This window comes from Canis lupus, chromosome 4 (genome assembly GCF_048164855.1).
Source record: "Canis lupus baileyi chromosome 4, mCanLup2.hap1, whole genome shotgun sequence".
Lineage (NCBI taxonomy): Eukaryota > Metazoa > Chordata > Mammalia > Carnivora > Canidae > Canis > Canis lupus.
This window is the reverse complement of record NC_132841.1, coordinates 61,296,870-61,312,870: the sequence shown is the minus strand read 5'-3', so window position 1 is coordinate 61,312,870 and position 16,001 is coordinate 61,296,870. Positions and strand designations below refer to the sequence as shown.

Genomic DNA, 16,001 nt, shown 5'->3' with positions numbered 1-16,001 from the left:
ATCAATGGAGTACATATTAGAATTCAAGTTCCCATATCTCTCTCCTAGAGATTTTGATTCTTTAAGATAAAAAGGAGCCTAAGTATCTATATTTTTAATAAATGCACAAGTAATGTATTATATGTTCATCTTTGAAAATATTTTTTAATTATAGTTACCAAAAGCATTCATATCTTTTAACCCACCTACTCAACCAACCAAAGAATTTTAAGAGGATAATATTATTGAACATTATATTGATTGAAATATTATGATTTTAAATTGCACTAGGTTTTATATTTAGAAACACATAATTAAGAGTTTTCAAATGTTTTTGAATAACTAAACTTAAGAAGAAAAATCTTTCAGTCATAGGGTCTTAGGAAAATTCTTCAACATCTTGTTTCCCATCTTGAATACCACAGAAGTCTTTGTCTGGTTATTTAGGAATTTAAAACTCTGACTGAGGAGGTTGGTTGTAGAATCTACCACAAAACTGGATTACAATAAAAGCCAGAGGATTGTGTAGCTCAGGCAAAATCAGCATCTACCGTAATAACCAAACTTAAACGCTCCACCACTCTCGCTGTAAAGAAAGAAAAACGGAAAGAAAAAGAAAGTATTAAAAGAGCATTTGAAACTACCTAGATATTGCAATAAATGTTTCTCAATGAGAATTTAAAAATGGGGTAGTTTGTAGAGGCTATGCTACAAGTATGTGGGCTTTGCCTGCTCTGGAGCACTGCACATGCTCCCCTCACACCTGAGTTTAACTCTTCCTACATGCTCAGTCCTGACTCAATCGTGGAGCCTGCACAGATCTGAGAGAGGATAGGATTAGAGGTTTTTCTGATTAAAAGAGAAGAAATATCCGTGATAGAAAAAGGTGCTGCAGAAAAGTTGACCAAACTTAAGGACTGCAAACTCCTTTTGAGTAAAGGATACAGGAAGGGAGTTTTCATGGAAGGTTCGAGAATGTTCTACTACTAAGGAAGGTTTGGAGTATGTCACGGAGTTCAAGAGACAGAGCATCAGAGGAGCCCTTCTTAGCACGAATGGGTCCACTGTGATGGATTTCAGAGTTCTGTAGCTAGTAGGGTTTCTTGCTCAATTTATGCTCAAGTTAGTTTGCAGCTACACCATGGAGACTATCATTTATCATCTGGACTTTGGAACTATATCAGTCACTAGACTGTCAGTAAGTCATAATAACTAAATTAAGTTCAGCTAATTGATTTATGCACTTGCAGAATATCCACAGAATTATATTTGAGAGGTCAAATATAAAACTGCTTCTAGAAATGACAACTTCAGAGAAAGGTACAAGTGTGTTTCTGTGGCTTTTACAGAGACTAGTTATTTTCTGTATGTACTGCACCCAGGCTATCAAAAACATGGGTTTTTCTATCATTTTATGATGGTTTCTTCATTATTTTGGAAGAGCCATATTTAGTCTTCTGTTCTTACAATTGTTCACTGCAGAAAACGCATGTATTGGAATAAGTTTGGCCATTGGTTGCACAGATTGGATCCATTTCTCTTGTGCAAAAATGTAACTGATGTATATACACATCACAGTTTGGCTGTTAAACATAAAAAGACAACATAAAACATAAAAGGTATCAAATAATGAATATTTAAAATAAAATGTCCTTTAATCTTAATACGAAATGCCATGCATCAAAATGGAATAAATATATTCTACATTGAAGTTTAAAAATAAACATCCAGGTACTCATAGTCCACTTATACATAAAATATTTATAGTATATCTTTACAAACCCAACATTATTTTTTTCAAAACATATAAATGGTTGAATGTATTTTTATAATTTAGACACTCTGCCTTCACTTCTCCTCATATTGGGTCATATTTTCCCCCAGATGGCCCTTGATCAGTGAGGGTCTTGGAGGTATGGACTCTCCAACCCCACATAGTTGAAAATCCATATATAACTTTTGACTCCCCAAAATTTAAATACCAACACTCTACTGTTGACCAGAAGCCTTATGATAACATTAGCAGTCAATTAACACATATTTTGTGTATGTATTATACATGGTGTTCTTACACTAAATTAAGCTAGAGAAAAGAAAATATTAAGAAAATCGTAAGGAAGATTGCACTCCTGTAAAAAAATCTATATATGTGGACCCATGCAGTTTAAACTCATGCTGTTTAAAAGCCAACTATATTTCATACCACAAGAAATCATAAACAATTTTTTATAATTCCCTTGTCTTTCTCAATAGTTTCACTACTAGGTAATCTGATAGTTTCAGATTATCACACTTTTCTGAATTCATATATATGAGTAGTTGCATATATGTATATAACCAAGTAGATATGTATTTGCTTAAGGATGGCCATGTTGGTTATTTATATAAATAAACAATAATGTGTGTATTCTTACATGGTCTGCTTTTCAAATATCTTTCTAAGTTTTATCTATTCACATGTTTAGAACTGTAGCTCATTTTCTTCACCTCTCTGTAATAGTTCACTCTGTGAATATATGATAATTGTTTTATCTACTGTTGATAAATTGAATTGTTGCTTTTTTAATCCTCATGTTTCGCTAGGATAAACAATTCTACTTTAAACATTCCTTAACCCATAACAGTTACTTGTCTATAGCAAGGCTATGGCCAGTGATGGAATTTTTTAGTAATGGGATATCTTTACTTTGTCTTTAATACCAAATGATTTTATATGGCTGGCAAGATTCTGTTTCTTGAACTTAGTATAATAAAAACACAGTTTGTTGGTCTTTTTGTTACTTTTGAAGGATCATTCTGTTGTACACAGTGAAATTTGCTGTTAAAACTTACGGTATAAAAAAAAGTCTTACATTTCAATTCCCTAAGTAATCAGTATTAACTTACCATTTTACGGTCTTCTGGTGAAGGATACAAAGAAGTTTCTGTGACCAACCAACACACACACGCACACACACAAATTAAAAATAAGAAGAGGAAAAGGAGAAAACCATCAGAGTCTCTTGAGAAGTATCTACATCTTTTAGCAACAAAATACTATGCAAATTGCCTAATCAGAACCCTGCAAATAATGAGATGAGCCTCTTATAGTGGTATCAAAACAGTAAGTTTACAAAGTAAATTCAGATGCAGAAAGATAATTCCAAATTAATCTCACTCCATGAAAATTATCTTATATATTATTTAATAATCACCAAACCCTTCTGTAAGACATTATAGTCATGATTTTTTTTCCATTTTTTTAGATGAGACATCCTAGTTGAAGAAGAAAATGGCTTGCTTAATGCCACTTATATGCCTTGCAAAAAGTCACTTAATACGAAGAAATTAATTATTACTTAATTAATTAGTATTGAGGTCTAATATCAGGGATCTATCCACTACCACACAGCTACTTTATTCTGAAATTCATGGGCCATGTTGGGCTTTCAGGACCATAAGTTGTCAGCAGAGGAATCAAGGAGGTTTTCCCTTATACAGAGCCTTGACTCAGAGGTGGCAAATAACAAATTAGATTCTCAAGGAAGATCGGACTTAGAAGACATCATTACTTTACACACTTTGCATTTAACAACCATGGAATCTGACCTTCAAAAAAGGGGAAAAAATAGGTAAATATCTTTAGTCACAGATGAACAAAAAGACATGTTCATTCTATGAGTACAGCTCATTCTAACCTACCTCTTTGTCTCCACCTCTCTAAGGTGGGAAACTGACACAATTTTAAAAGGTATTTCTAACATACTCTGTTTCATTTTGCCAGTTTAAGATTTATAAATCTGAAAAATCAAACTCCTCCATTTCTAGATAATAGCGATTGTTTGCTGCATTTCTAAGATACATGAAATGCTTCATCCAGGACTGAAAATGTACTCACCAGAATAATGAGGAAATGCCAAGACAGTGATAAAAATAGCTTTGATCCATGTCAAGAAGAAAGACATTTTACCAAGTCTATGGAAGAAACCCACAGAGACGTTATTACATATGGCACAGAGACAAACTGCCCATTTCCAAATGAAACTTTCTTATAGGTGAAGTTTTTCCACTTTCCTATATTTCTACTTAGAACAGACTTTCCCCAACCCACAGTATCAAGACATACAAAGAAGACCTTGTGTGGACTTGAACACCAGGCAAATCCTCTGTGCATATTTAAGTAGGAGCTTATTATTCTTCCAACTTGGCTCAGCCCACAAGGAGGCATGCTGCATTTACAGAAATATGTACTTCAGAATTTTAAGTTTTTCATCAGAAAATAGAAACCGTTATTTCAGGAAGGACTGACCTATAGCAGGCCTCCCATCATAGCTACCTTCACAGAGTCCCTGTCTGATCCATCTGACACAATGGAAAGTGGGGTAAGGACTGTACCTATTTGGTTCCCTTTACTTCTCAACTATCTCCATCCAGCTGAGGAATCTCCTTTATTGATTTGGTAGTGAGGAGCTTAATGGAGGTGAGATGGCTTGTGGCAGGAAAGATGCTGAGGTACTCTGTGTTCTGCCTAGAGGCTCTAAAATAGCCATGAAAGATTCCTTGTGAGATTGACAAATGGATTATCAATAGATCTTCTCTAAGCAGCAGATTTGGGACAGTTTGATCAGATGTATACAGAAGTATGGGGAGGAGAGATGGAAATAGTGCTTCGAAAACAAGGTAGAGAAGAGATATGAAAGCTTTCCAAGCTATTGAGTTGGGAAGAAAAGGAGAATCAAAACAAGAAGAGAAAGGGACGCTTGAATGGCTCAGCAGTTGAGTGTTTGCCTTTGGCTCAGGGCATGATCCCGGAGTCCTGGGATCGAGTCCCATATTGGGCTCCCTGAATGGAGCCTGCTTCTCCCTCTGTCTATGTCTCTGCCTCTCTCTCTGTGTCTCTCATGAATAAATAAATAAATAATATTTGAAAAGAAAAACAAGAAGAGAAGAAAGAGTTTTGGGAACTGTAATTGGACACATAACCTAGACTCTTAGTATTTTGCGGTACCAAAAGCACATCAGACTTAACTGGAGGTTTGATTTGTATTAACCTTTTTATTTTGAGATCAATGGAGATTCTCCTAAAACCTTATCTTAAGTACTAATGCAGGGAGTTCTCATGTTCTTTTCAACCAATTTCCCCTAATGGGAACATCTCGTAAAACTATAGTAAAAATTCGCAACCTGAAATGTTCAAAAAGCTCCTAGATAAGCATTGGAATGACCCACTTTGGGGACCTGGGCTAGAGGAAAGCATGTGCCCTGAATTACATGATGAATACTTTGATCTTTACCTCAAAGTTTAGTGGAAGACCCTATAGGATTTGAAGTAGGAAGAGATTTAATCAGACCTATTTAACTAATCTGCTTCACCATATGGCTCAGCGGTAAGAGCTTTGGCAGATGAAAGTTCTGATTCAAATCTCAACTACCATTGAGTAAACTTGACACAATATTCAGACCCTTTCTAATCCACAACTTCCTGATTTTAAATGTGAGAATAATTTCTGTCTCATGAGTTTGTCATAAATATTAAGGATAAAATATTAAAAGTCTGTGCATAGGCTATGTGTCAGACTTATATTTGTCACCCTAATCTAACCTGCCTTTTTTTTTTTAATCAGTGAAGAAAGCCAAGATTTAGAAAAGAATCATTGAATCTAGCATTGCCCCATGCCAACTTAATGGGAGACTACAAAATCTGATAAGTGCAAAAAATGTACCTTTATCATAATAAAGTGACTATTGTGTTTACATTAGTTCCTTGAAATATTTACATAGACACCACCAGAGATATTTATGCAGGCAAATCCTTTTGGCACATTTGTGGAGAAATTAAACTGAAGTTCTCTTACACATATTGAGGTTAAGAGCAGGGAAAAAAAAAATAAGAGCAGGAGACACTGTCTATGGTGCACAACAGGCTATGAGTTTTTTAAATTAATCACGAAAGAGAATGTTAAATGTATGGATTATTTAATGGATATCTATCTTTCTAGAAAATGTTTAATATGCACAAATGTTTGAATATATGCATATATGTACAGATATTTAGTATACAACTATACTAAAATCTCACACAAATATATGCATATGTGTATATATAAATATATGCTCTCGTATGTATGTGTGTATCTATATGCATGTATATATCTATATTTTTAAAATATTTTATTCATGATAGATACAGAGAAAGAGGAAGAGAAGCAGACAGAGGGTATATATATATAATATATATAATAACATGTGTTAATGTTACATCTACACATATATAGATGCATATATACTTATGTACATATACACATACATAGCATATGTATACATACTATGTACTATGCATACATACGTATACTACACATAGTCCATATACATATGTGTATATCTATGTATACATATCTAAATACATATATTATCTTGGTGAGCCCTAAATGTCATCACAAGGATTTTTATAAAAGAGAGACAGAAAGAAATTTGATGCAGACACAGAAAGAAGGTTTTATGAAGACAGAGCTGAGAAAGATTTGAAGATATTGGCCTTAAAGATGATAGATAATAGATGGATACAGATAAATATATGATAGATGGATAGATAAAAATAGAAACAGGAGAATAAAGATATTTCTCTCTTTTTTCATTTAACAATGATATATCTTCATATAAATATATATACAAGTATACACAATTCCTTTTAAGGTATTGCTAAATCCTTTTGCTAGGTGTTGTACTGAATATGATTATACAGGTCATTTTATGCTCATTCAATTTTTTTCTAGACTTTTAGAAGTTGCATTTGAGTCAAATAATAAATGCAGCTTAGAATTTATAGATAAGAGCAAATTACTCTCCAGCACACTTGTAGTCTTTTACTATGAAAAAGATAGATTACAGTCATGACTGTTTCTCCTCACCTCTCCAAATGTCTTCTGAAATATTCCTGTTTCCACAAACACATTTAAATATACACTACACATAGGGATGTGTGGGTGGCTCAGTGGTTGAACATCTGCCTTCCGCTCAGGGCATGATCCCAGGGTCCTGGGATCGAGTTCCGCCTTGGGCTCCCCACTGGGAGCCTGCTTCTCCCTCTGCCTATGTCTCTACCTCTCTCTCTGTGCCTCTCCTGAATAAATAAATAAGATATTTAAAAATAAATATATATACATACACACATATAAAATACATATATTTGGATGATTTCTTTCAGTTACAGAATTTCTTCATTTGGGAATCACGTGAAAATTGTAAGTTAACAAGACCACAATTTCTATTTTTTTTACTCTTATGAATTTTTGTCTATAAACATGGTTTATTCCCTATGTGAGTCCTGAATGTGTGAAGAAACTATTCTTTTCTAATTAATAAAACTCATTGTGATTTTCTCTTCTGCAAAATGAGAAATTTGAAGACTCCTTGGTGGAACCTCTTGTCATACACGGCATGTACAAGTGAGACAACTTATTTAAACTGGCAATATGTGAATTTTTGACATGCTGCCTATTGTGTCTATTAGGTCCAATATTAGGTATGAATATTAACTCTTGCTGGAAAACACTGACCACATGTTTATTTATGTTTCCTCTCCAATATTCCATATTAGGAGATCCTGTGAGATACTGGAGGCAAAATATCAAATATAGGGAGATCAATATAGGCAGGAGAATTGACCATGGGATTCTGTAGAAGCAGGTAATTCCTAATATCCAGGAAGCAAAAGAAACTGTAAGCCCAATAATCAGAGGCAGGTGTAGTAATCACATGTTGTTGGGTACAGTTGAAAAACCATGGTCAGGGGTACTTCGTGGCTGAGTCAGTTAAGATCTGTCTTCATCTCAGGTCATGATCTCAGGGTTCTGGGATCCAGCCTTGCATCCAGCTCCCTGCTCAGCGGGGAGTCTGCTTCTCCCTCTTCCTCTGCCCCTCCACTCATTTGTGCTGTCTCTGTCTCTCAAAAAAATAAAAATTTTAAAAAAGAAGAAAGAAAAGAAAACCATGGGCAGCCAATGAACTTAATCATTGAAGAATTCAAAGGTAGACATGCTTAGAGTACCTCTTATGGGAAGGTATATGTCATTATCCAAACTAATAAAGTCAAAAAATTTCTTTTATTCCAAAAAATCAGATTCATTGATGCTTTCTATGGAATATTTTGCCTCACTTTCCAAATGCACATAAGTCCAGGTTTGTCTTTAAAGCAAATTGCCAAATAAATAGATAAATAAATAAATAAATAAATAAATAAATAAATAAATAAATAAAACAAATTGCCTTGGGTACCTGGGTGGCTCAGTGGTTGAGCATCTGCCTTTGGCTCAAATCATGATCCAAGGGTCCTGGGATCAAGTACTACATCGGGCTCCCCGCAGGGAGCCTACTTCTCCCTCTGCCAGTGTCTCTGCCTCTCTCTCTGTGTGTCTCTCTGAATAAATAAATAAAATATTAAAAAAATAATAAAGCATATTGCCTTGTCAGAAAACAGGCAGTATCTTAAGGGCCATAGAATTTCTCAGGGCAGCACAAAGGAATGTGGGAATGGTCACAGAATGATTTTGCATCTTGATTTTGATAGTGGTTACATGACCACTATTTGTCAAATCTCAGGACAGTATACCAGAAACAATGAATTTACCATATATACTTAAAAAAAAAATTAGAAATTTCCATTTAAAAACACAGTTGATGCATTTGCTGGAAGTAACCAACATTTTAAAATCTGTAGCTATTTAATATAGACCATTTAATTTAAAATAGCTTTCTCAAAGTGTCTGTTTAAAAAAATTAATGTGGGCATCCTGGGTGGCTCAGCGGTTTAGCGCTGCCTTCGGCCCAGGGCATGATCCTGGAGACTCGGGATCGAGTCCCACATTGGGCTCGCTGCATGGAGCCTGCTTCTCCCTCTGCCTGTGTCTCTGCCTCTCTCTCTCTCTCTCTGTGTATTCTCATGAATAAATAAAATCTTTAAAAAAACATTGATGTCTAGAAAAGTATAGGAAATAAATGACAACTTTGAGCTCCTGCCTCCACAGCAGAGTGAATCCAGGGTGTTAGCAGAGTGTCCTTGACATAGCTGACAACGAAGTCCCAAATTGGATGATCTCTGAGGACAAGATCACATAATTTATTTTACACTGGCACAAGGTACATATATATGTATTTGTGTGTCTGTGTCTGTGTCTGTGTATTTACATTTCTTGAAGCATAATTAATATATATCATTGTTAACTTTAAGTTGTGCAATGTGTTGATTTAACACACTTTTATATTGTAAAATGATTAGCACCATAGTCTTATCTAACCTTCATCCCATCACATAATTTCCTTTTCTTTTTTGTGGTGGGAACATTTAAGATCTACTCACTTAGCAACCTTCAATTGCATAATAAGTAGCATTAATTATAGTCACCATGTTGTACATTAGATTTCTGGAACTTAGTCATAGCAGAAAGTTTGTGCCCTTTGACTAACCTCTCTCCATTTTTCCCACTCTCCAGGCTCTGATGACTACCATTCTACTCTCTATTTCTTTTCTTTTTTTTTTTTTTTACTCTCTATTTCTATGAGTATGGATTTTTTTTTTTAAGTTTCCACATCTAAGTGATATACAGTGTTTGTCTTTGTCTGGCTTATACTTAGCGCAATGCCTTCATGGCCCATCTATATTCTCACATTTGACAGAATTTCCTTCTTCCTCATGGCTGAATTATGTTCCATTGCACATATACACAGCACATCTTTATCTATTCATCCATTGAGAGACACTACAGTTGTTTTTGTATCTTGGCTATCATGAATAATGCTATAGAATTGGAGAAAATATTTAGAAAGCATATATCTGATAAGGGGTTAATGTCTAAAATACAACAAGAACTCATGCAACTCAATAGCAAAAAAACCGAAAACAAAACAACAAGAAAAAAACAACCCAAAAACAAAACAAAACAAAACAAAACAAAATCCCACAGGCATCTGATTAAAAAATGGGCAGAGGAACTAAATAGACATTTTCCCAAAGAAAACAGACAAGTAGCCAATAGATACACAAAAAGCTGCTCAACATCACTCATCATCAGGGTAACGCAGATCAAAACCACAATGAGGGATCCCTGGGTGGCGCAGTGGTTTGGTGCCTGCCTTTGGCCCAGGGCGCGATCCTGGAGACCCGGGATCGAATCCCACGTCAGGCTCCCGGTGCATGGAGCCTGCTTCTCCCTCTGCCTATGTCTCTGCCTCTCTCTCTCTCATTCTGTATGACTATCATAAATAATTTTTTTTTCATTATTAAATTTTTTTAAAAAAACTGTTGTTTAAAAAAAAAACCACACACACACAATGAGGTTTTACTTCATGCCTGTTAGAAGGGCTGTCTTCAAAACATGAGAGTAACAGTAAGGGTTGGCAATACTGTGGAGTAAAATGGAACACTTGTCCACTGTTGGCAAGAATGCAAATTGGTACAGCCAATAATGGAAAAATAGTATGGGGATTCCTCAAAAAATTAAAAATAGAATGATCATAATTGGAGCAATCCCACTTCTCGGTATGTACTCTTCTTGACAAATTAAGTGCACAATTCCATATTGTTACCGTAAACACTAAGTTCCACAGTAGATATCTAGAATTTTTCCATCTTGTGTAATTCTAACTTTATACCCATTGGGCAACAGTTTCCCCTCTTCTTCCTCCTTCAATCCCCTGACAACCACCATTTTATTTTGTTACTATAAGTTTGACTACTTTAGATAATTCATAGAGGAGAAATCATGCCAGTATTTGTTCTTCTTTGACTAACTTATTTCATTTAACATCTTCCAGGTCCATCCATGATATGGCAAATGGTAGCATTCCCTTTAGTTTTAAGGTTGAGGGGAACGCTGGATGGCTCCGCGGTTTAGCACCTGCCTTCGGCCCAGGGCGTGATCCTGGAGACCAGGGATCGAGTGCCACATCGAGCTCCTTGCATGGAGCCTGCTTCTCCCTCTGCCTGTGTCTCTGCCTCTCTCTCTCTCTGTGTCTCTCATGAATAAATAAATAAAATAGTTTTAAAAAATAATTTTAAGGTTGAATAGAATCCATTATATGTGCATACCATATTTTCTTCATCCTTTTGTCTGTGATGGACACTTGGTTGTTTCCGTATTTTGGTTATTGTAAATAATGCTACAATGAACACAAGAGTGCAGGTGTCTCTTTAGGATCCTTCTTCAATCTTGAGGATATTTACTTAGTAGAATTGCTAGATCATATGGCAGTTCTATCTTCAATTTTTTGAAGAACCTTCATTCTGTTTTCTATAATAGTTACACCATTTTACATTCTCACTGACTTTCTTAGTCCATTTGGGCTACTATAACAAAATGCCACAAACTGGGTGGCTTATAACAAAAAATGAACAGTTCTGGAGGCAGAGAAGTTTGAGGTCAAGGCACCTGTATGATTGCATTCTCATGAATGTTCTCTTCCTATTTCTTAGCTAGTGTCTTCTCACTGTGCCTTCTCACCTGGGGAAAAGGGCTTGGGTTCTCTCTAGAGCCTCTCTTTTAAGTTATTAATTCCATTCACGAGGGTTCCACCTGCACTATTGAAGCAACTACCAAAGGTCTCATCTCTGAATATCATCATCTTTGGGTGTTAGGATTTCAATACAAGATTTTGGGAAGGACACATTCAGATGCTAGCACTAATAGTGTATAAGAGTTCCAGTGTCTCCACATCTTCACAAACATTTGTTATTTCCAGTGCTTTGGCCATTTTTAAATATGGTTATTTGGTTTTTGCCATTGAGTTGAAGGAGTTCCTTTTCTATTTTGGAAACTAACACCTTACCAGATATATGGTTGACAAATATTTTCTCCCATCTATAGGTTGTCTTTTACTCTATTGATAGTTTCCTTTGTTGTACAGAAGCTGTTTCATTGATATAGTCCCACTCATCTACTTTTGCTTTCATTGCCTGTACTTTTGGTATCGTATCAATGAAATCATTACTGAGACCAATGTCATGAAGATTTTATCCTTTATATTTTCTTCTGGGAGTTATACAGTTTCAAGTGTTACATTTTAAGTTTTTAATCCATTTTGAGTTGATTATTTTGTGAATGGTGTAAGATAGCTATGAAATGCCATACATCCAAAAAAAGGATCAATATAATCTGTATTTAGATTTAAAGACAAACTTATGTAGTCACATTCCAATAAATAATAAAACATTACCAAAATATTGTTATAAAAATCCAAGAAAGGCCATGCAACTGGCTGACTGTTTTTATCATGTAACCAACTCCCCATTCTCACCCCTCCCAGGTCACCTCTTTCTCATTCCTTCCTCCTACATACACCAGAGGAAGACACCTAATTGAATTTTCTATTTACTATGCCCTATCTTCCTTGAGAATTCCACAGCAAAACAATGCATATGCTCATGAAAATTTTGGATATTTTGATAATATATGCAAAGAAAACAAACTATACATTTCTTACATATCTGTCTTTTTACATTTTCTGTGATCTTAATATATATACTGATATTTAGAGCTGTAGTTTATTTATTTCCCTACCTAATATTCCACTATGTAGATGCATAGAAATCATTACCATTTATTCTTCTACAAACTGATACTTGACGTGCTATTTGTTTCCCATTGTGTTGTTGGGTGAATAAATCTACTGTCAATACACTTTTACATCTCTCAGTTTTGTGCACAACAAATAACTACCTATGGAATAATTTGGAATTTGGAGATGACTAAATAGACCATCACCTTGTATAGATGATGCTAAATGGTCTTGTATTTCTTGTTAGATTCTATTTCTTAACCTTGGTATAATAATAATACACACATAATTTTACTTTTTGGAGAATTCTTTTTTGTACATCTCGCTTGGTCAACTTTGTTATGATTTGAAAAATTGAAAGTGGTTAAAAATTTACATGCTTCAACTTCCAAATGAACCAATAATAACTTACCAGATGTCTGAAATGTGATGATTTTTAAAAAGGAGTTTCTGCAACCAAAGAACAGTTTAAAAAAATAAAAAGGCTACACATATATCAACTGCAACTAATGAGGTCAGAATTTTGTGGTAGTAATAAAAATACAAAATTTCAAATGTATCCAAATTTTAGGAAAATATTAATCCCCAAGTTAATCTATATCTGTGAAAAAAGTGTCGTATATTATTTTTAATAACTCCTACTTGAAGATTTATTTTATTTAAATTGCAGTTATTTAGCAAACAGCGTAGTATTAGTTTCAGGCATACAGTATAGTGACTCAACACTTGCATACATCACCCAGTTTTCATCACAAGTGCCTCCTTAATCCCCAACACCTATATCACCCATCCCCCACGCACCCTCTGGTAACCATCAGATTGTTCTCTACAGTTAAGAGTCTGAGGATAAAAAATTTAGAAAGCTCTATAAAATAGATGTTTCATTGTGACATAAGACAATGCCTTGTGTGAAGTCACTGAAATATGAAGAAATTCTGCTCTAATATCAGGGTTCTATTCAATACCTAACAGCTACATTTTTCCAAACTTTATGGAGACACCTTGAACTTTAAGGAAAGTAACTGGTCACCTCAGCTATAAATGAGTTCTTTCCCTATACAAGACCTTGATTTCAGGGACTCATAGCTGATAAATAAAAAATTAGATTTTCAAGGAATACCAGATCTAGAAGAGATCACTCCTTCGCTATATTTTGCACAGAACAGTGGAATCTGGGCCCCAAAAGGAGAAAAGAATTTGGTTAAAGTTCTTGAGTTACAGGTGAATAAAGAACTACAGCCATTCTAACCCACCACTCTGTTCAACTTCTCTAACATGGGAAATGAAAAAAAGCAGTTCAATGATGAGATGTTTAAAATAACTTTAGAATATATGCTGTCATTTTACTAAGAATTAAAAGCCCAGTAAAACAATCATTTCATTCCTAAGCTACAGGAGAACGCTTCCTGTTTTTCTAGGATATGCAAAGTATTTTACCCAGGACTGGAAAAAATATGCACCAGAAAAAAAAGAGTAAAGGCCAAGATGATGAAAATAACTTTGATTCATAAGGAGAACAGAGTCATTTGATTGATTCTATAAAAGAAACCCTTCTGGATGTTTGCAACAATGGGACAAGACACATAGCCCATCTCCTAAGGACAGGCTAACAGAATTTAGGATACATTTTATGGTGTCTTACCTTATAATGAAGTAACTACTCCAACTCCCTAGATTCCTAAGTGGATTATTAGCTCTATTTTTCTCCCAACTCTAAAATTCAACATGAAATATGTCAAGAGAAAGCTGTTCTAAAGATCTGAGAGAAAAGACCATAGAAAGTGCTCTGTGAACACGAGAGAAGAAGTTGATTACTTTCCCAAATCTTTGAGAGAACATACAAGGAGCCTGGCTGCATTTCACATAAACGTGCATATTTCAATATCAGTATTTTCTTCAGAAAAATGGTAGTTATTTCTGAAAGGAGCAATCCGGAGCAAGACTCACAGCAATGCTATACCCTGGGGCTACCTCCCTAAGTTCTCTGTTTGCCATACTTCACGCAGAGATAATGAGTAAAGCAACAGTGGCTATTGTGTTCACCTTTTTCCTCCAACCATCCATCTCCATCTAACTAAGTGTCTTTTATTGAGATGTGAGTGATGAGATTGATGGAGTAATACAGATAGCTCAGAGCAGATAAGAGAAAGAGGCATTCTGTGTCCTCCCTGGGAGCTGTACCGTACATCAGGAGAGATGCTTCACAAATACTTCTCAATAGATCTTCCCTCAGCAGGAGGTTTGGGACAATGTAATCTAATATACTCAAAGTATGAGGAGAAAAGAAAGAAATGTGTATAAATATAGATTTTAAGATAGGGAAGATAACATGAAAATAAGTAAGTGAGTTGAAAAAGAACAGGAGAATCAAGCAAGAAAAAGAAAAAAAAATTTGGAAATGCAAATTCAACAAGACTCTAAACTTTGAAACTTAAGAAAAGCTAGCTGAATATTAGAATCACCTGGAGAAATTCTAAAGCATGAAGATGCACCATTCTACTATCTAGATTATGAACAATTATTAATAGTGAATCCTAGGCATTACTATGTTTTAAAAGTTCCAAGATGAGACTCAGGCACAACCTAGGAGAAAGCACAACATATAAATTGCTAGAATAGGAGAAAAAAATCTGGAGATTAAAGTTGAAACCAGATGAGGAATTATCCTAAATTATGTGATAAATAATTTGATCTTATCCAGAGGTAAGTGACAGACACTAAAGGCTATTCATATAAGGGAGAAATTTTTCACTTATTTTCTTCCTAACTAACCAATCAGCTTTACAAACTGATTCAGTTTAAAGAGCTTTGGGAGATCAATTCAAATCTCAACAATGAATAACCTGAACTCAACACCCAGACTTTATAATGCACATTTTCCTTATTTTATTTTTTATTTTTTATTTATTTATGATAGTCACAGAGAGAGAGAGAGAGAGAGAGGCAGAGACACAGGCAGAGGGAGAAGCAGGCTCCATGCACCGGGACCCCGACGTGGGACTCGATCCCGGATCCCCAGGATCACGCCCTGGGCCAAAGGCAGGCGCCAAACCGCTGCACCACCCAGGGATCCCCATTTTCCTTATTTTAAATATGAGAATCATAACTCCTACTTTACACGTTTGTCATAAATATTGGAGTTAAAATATTAGAGCTGTCCATACTTGTGTGTGAGGATTGCATTTGTCACCCTAAGCCAACCAGTAACTTTTAGCATGGAAGAAGCTCAGAATTTAGAAATATCAGACTCCATACTTCAAGGGAAAGCGTATTTACTGACACATAAAGAGAACAAAAACCAAAAACAATAGCACAGACACCAGGAATTTAGTTGGGGAAAGTCATCATAAAGAGTCACTACAAAATACTACTAAAATGCTCATTTTTCAACAAAATATATGAGAAATTCAAGAAATAGGAAAGTATGTCCCATACATAGTGATTGAAAAAAATGCAAGTATAGCAATTCTCTTTGAGGGGCTAAGATGTTGGAC

The 16,001-nt window shown here is 35.1% G+C and overlaps 2 protein-coding genes across 2 annotated transcripts in view; one reads left to right on the top strand and one right to left on the bottom strand.

Annotated features, from left to right (window-relative positions):
- The window catches only part of LOC140632512 (sperm-associated acrosin inhibitor-like), a 124,278-nt gene that overhangs the window by 12,786 nt on the left and 95,491 nt on the right, over positions 1–16,001 (bottom strand). The window contains exons 3-5 of the mRNA XM_072824611.1: positions 3,857–3,933; positions 2,866–2,903; positions 1,447–1,562 (exon numbers count right to left, since the gene is read on the bottom strand). Coding sequence (XP_072680712.1) covers positions 1,447–1,562; positions 2,866–2,903; positions 3,857–3,923 — 221 coding nt within the window. The 5' untranslated portion in view covers positions 3,924–3,933. The remainder of the gene's footprint in view (positions 1–1,446; positions 1,563–2,865; positions 2,904–3,856; positions 3,934–16,001) is intronic.
- SPINK13 (serine peptidase inhibitor Kazal type 13) overlaps positions 1–16,001 on the top strand; it is a 54,265-nt gene that overhangs the window by 7,013 nt on the left and 31,251 nt on the right. Inside the window, exon 2 of the mRNA XM_072824614.1 lies at positions 8,982–9,093. The gene's annotated coding sequence lies outside the window, so the exon portion shown is untranslated. The remainder of the gene's footprint in view (positions 1–8,981; positions 9,094–16,001) is intronic.